This window comes from Myotis lucifugus, unplaced genomic scaffold (genome assembly GCF_000147115.1).
Source record: "Myotis lucifugus unplaced genomic scaffold, Myoluc2.0 scaffold_2304, whole genome shotgun sequence".
Classification (NCBI taxonomy): domain Eukaryota; kingdom Metazoa; phylum Chordata; class Mammalia; order Chiroptera; family Vespertilionidae; genus Myotis; species Myotis lucifugus.
Genome location: NW_005873352.1, coordinates 14,951 through 19,077, shown reverse-complemented (window position 1 = coordinate 19,077; position 4,127 = coordinate 14,951). Strand labels below are relative to the sequence as shown.

At 41.4% G+C, this 4,127-nt stretch overlaps 1 protein-coding gene across 1 annotated transcript in view; it reads right to left on the bottom strand.

Annotated features, from left to right (window-relative positions):
- Nucleotides 1–3,854, bottom strand: part of LOC106695705 (pleckstrin homology domain-containing family G member 7-like) — a gene marked incomplete at its 3' end in the record, with an annotated part of 6,058 nt that extends 2,204 nt beyond the window's left edge. Inside the window, exons 1-3 of the mRNA XM_014450447.1 lie at nucleotides 3,732–3,854; nucleotides 1,685–1,780; nucleotides 1,022–1,123 (exon numbers count right to left, since the gene is read on the bottom strand). Coding sequence (XP_014305933.1) covers nucleotides 1,022–1,123; nucleotides 1,685–1,780; nucleotides 3,732–3,854 — 321 coding nt within the window. The remainder of the gene's footprint in view (nucleotides 1–1,021; nucleotides 1,124–1,684; nucleotides 1,781–3,731) is intronic.
- Nucleotides 3,855–4,127: the final 273 nt, after the last annotated feature.

Here is a 4,127-nt window from a genome sequence, read left to right as displayed (position 1 = left end):
GAGGGAACCTAAGACTTTAGCTACTTCCCAACACTTCACATTCTTCCTCTTGTTTTCCAAAGTTTTTCTTATTCAAATCTCTTTTCTAAGTTCACTTGAGGATCTCCCTACTTTATACCTAGTTTTCTATGTGTTTTTGCCTTGTTAACACACTCCTCCTCCCGCATGTCTCACCTCAAACATCTCTGCCCCAGGAAGAATTTCCTGTCTGAAACCTCCCCAGCCACTGCCATAGCCAGGAAGCTTTCCTTGGTAATATCTATGTTCCTGTTTGCCTCAGCATTGACCTCCATTTGATTATATAATTATTACTGTACTGCTTGAATTAAGCTCTCCCCCACTAGATTGAAAACGAGCAGGAGTGTGCCTGGTTTTGCACATTTTTTGAAGAGGGTCTTGGCCCCACACATAGCCTTTAGTAAATGCTCAATAAATCTCAATCCAGCTTTTTAAAGTGGATTGTATGAAGTCAAATCTTGCTAAATGTGAATAGATAGAAACTGGACTAAAAAGCTCAAAGTAAAAAAAAAAAAAGTAGGGAGGAGGCTCAAATATCTACTCAAGAAATAAATAGCATTTAACAAACCAGGGCTACAGGTTTTCCTCTTCTTTCAAACCAGAGGTACTATTAAGGGTGCTGTTAGGTTTGAAGGGCTATTTATTTATTTATTTATTTTTGTCTGAAAGGCTGACACTTTTGTTAGAAGAACAACTGAACCATGTAATTGGCCTACACAAGCCATTACCATGAATATTGCTTTAAATTGAAGTCATTTAAAAGACAGACTTGGAAATGGCTTTTCCATGTGTGCGCATTTCTGTGTTAATAAAACCCACATGGCAGAGGTGACAATGGGAAAACAGAGTCTGCAAGTTATTTTTGAAAACGTCTGTTGGCAGAGAGAAAAGGATGGTTCCTTTGTAGGAACAACAAAAACAAAAAGTCAAGTAGATATGAACAGCTATCCTGAGAGAGGGTGAGTTTATTGCATGAGTCTGAGGTCTCCCAAAAGGATTTTACCTTCGCGAGCACGGAAATGAAATCCATGGGTGGTGAAGTCTCAGAGGCATCGAAGTAGTCCTTGATGATGGCAAAAAGACTGCTCACAAAACCATAGCTTGTCTAGGGCCAGAGAGAAAGGAAACAAGAGTAGGCACACACCCAAGGGAAGGAATAAATATTTGATGAACTTCAAATATCATTCTACAGCTGTTTCTCATTACAATTTACCTCCTGGCAAAATTCAGATTTATTTTCCTTTCAATATATATTTTCTTATAAGTTTTTTATATAAATAAATTCTTTTTGGAATCTCTTCTCTTCCTTTTGGAGGAAAGATGTTATTGATTTATAATATATGAGAAAAGGACATTCATTTGAGAACAAACATTTATGAAGGTTAAGGAGATCTTGAGAATATGTTTACTTTCTTAAACGGCCAAGTTAAAATGAAAAATGCTACTGAAGGCTGATATATGTGATCTATTGGCAAGATATCAATGAATGTTTAGATTTCCTTCTTATTAACCTGACCTCCTGACCATGATATTATATGGGGGAACGAACCATGTTCTGTATTGCAGCGAGGAATACAAGCCACAAGAATAGAACAAACATGCATTTTCATGACCCCTCTGGTGAATTTCAAAACATGTCTCCCGGTGTCTTTCTACTTTGGCTCACCTGACTTAACTCCTCCAGGTTTGCAAAAAGGCGCCATGAATCCACATCCAGGAGATATTCATGGGTTTGTAGATATTTTAGTGTATTCATGAAGATCTTTAAAAAAAGAAGAAATGCAGATTACTTTGTTTTCAGTTTTGAAACTTGCCCTTTCCAAGAGCATTGAACATAAACCTCCTGACTACAACTTTACAAAACAGTTTAGAAATCAGTATTTTTGAGGTTTCAGAATTTTCCTAAATACCAATGGTGACATTTAAGCTCCATGGAACATGTGGGAACTGTGCTCTTCTGCATGACGGTGTTGTTGCTGATATGCGCCCTGACAACATTCCTGTCGAACATCATCTGTTCTAATGGGCTTTCTCTGCCTCCCGGAGTCAAGAAATCTCACCGGTTCTCTTCTTATCAAGAGCACTAATGTGAGACCAAAACAACTTCCATCCTGGATGCTTATTTATACCTTCCTCTGCAAAAGATTCAAATGCCTTTTACTTGCAGGAAATGAAAAAAAGAGAACTAATGAGTCAATATCTGTAGCTGGTAGGATGCTTGCATTTGGATAAAGGCATTAACTATGACTGAAAGCGTTCAGGGAGCCTCTGTGCTATTGTTTCTTGACTTGATGCTTTCATCTGGCAGGAGGCTACTCTACAGCAAGTCAAGGAAGAACTACAAGCCTCACAGATAATCTTCCCTGCGTCTATAAACTAAACAAAGATCAACTTATTGACAGAAGAATGCTTTGCAGAAAATAATGACTGACATTTGTATGTCACTTGGTAGATTTCAAAGAAAACTAATCTGATGATCACAATGCTGAGATGCCATGAGACAGCCAGAGATGGTATTGCCATCCTTCTTTTAGAGCTTAGGAAAGGGATTGTCAAATGACAGCCTGCGGGGTAGATCAGGCCTGCTACCTGCTTCCATAAATAATGTTGATTACAACCCAGCTATCACATTCCTTTATAAATTACCCGTAGCTTCCTCGGAACTGCAAAGGAAGAGCTGAGGAGTTATAATAAAGACCTCAGAGTCTGCAAAGCCCAACATACAGGGTGAGGCAACAGCAGGTTTACAGTTGTGAGTATGCGAAACACAGGGTTTATTCTTGTATTATTATTATTAACTATTGTATTATTTTCCAGACAAACAACTGTAAACTACGTTTGCTCTACCTTGTATTTACTATTACCTTCACAGGAAGTGTTTGCCAACCTCTGGTTTAGGAAATGGAGGACTGGACTTTTCTAGGGTCACATGACAAGTCAGAAACAGATCCAGGACTTGCACTTAGTTCTCCCTACGTGCTCTTCACACAGTGCTTTTTCCTGTGCAAGATAGTAGGCAGGATTCATAAGTATTTACGGGCGGAGTCAAGCTGGGAGCCCTATGGCTCTTCCTCCCCGTGGTCTTGGAAGGCAATGGCTCCCTTGCCATCCTTGTCCTGTGGTTCTTCTATGAGGATTCTTTGCTCAGAACCTCACCAGATCTGGCTGCAGCACGGCACTCCCTCAGGGACACCATTTACCTGGTAGACATTACGAATATACCATGTCATGCAGCCCCACTGCATTACATGTGGGTGGCTGCCTGGGAATCTGTGACGGTGGCCCTGCAGCTGATAAAACACATGCTCCCAGCACTGCTCAGCGGGAGCAAGTGCTCAGAAAGTGGAAGCTGATCAGTGGTGGTGGTGGTGGTGGGGGGTGTTCCTGCAGGGTGGATCTGCGCTCCCTGACTGGAGAGGCGTGTAAGCAAGTGTAAGCACATGGTGAGAATAGGTAGAGGCAAGTCAGACATCAGATGGGCAGCTGGAATAGTTTACTTAGAAGACCTCCTCCAATCTTGGCAGACTATGTTCAAGAAAAGAATGAAGAGACAGCCAAGTAGTAGATAAACAGTAGACACATTTTTTTAAGATCTCCTAAAAGAGGGGACCTCCACCCCCAACTTCCTGTTTTCCATGTGGAAGAGGAAAACAAATTCCCCCCAAATCAAAATAATATTTTCCATCTATTGCAAAAAGCGAGCCCAGCATTACCATCTTAAGAACTAATAAATGGTCCAAGAAATAAGTGCATTCGCTGGCAAAAAGTTCCCACACGGCCTCTTGCTGCTTTCTCAAGTCTACTTGATCAGTAGGAAGTTTCCGATGTGTTGCCATGACTTCATTCCAGGTCTTACCCTGCGCATGGGAGGAAAGAAGGAACAAAACATTTCCACCTTGACCTGTTCTCCATTAGCTCTGAGCTGCGCTAAGTACGGCAAGAACACGCACGCATGCCCGAAACCCTGGTTTCCTGCGCAGGCCCCGGCATGCCTGTCGGCAGTGGCTCCTCCAGCTGCCCAAACCACAGTTCTCGCTGTGTGGCTTTGGGATGCATGACATACGTTATTTTTAGCTTCAATAAGAAGGAATTCACATTGATGTTGTTTT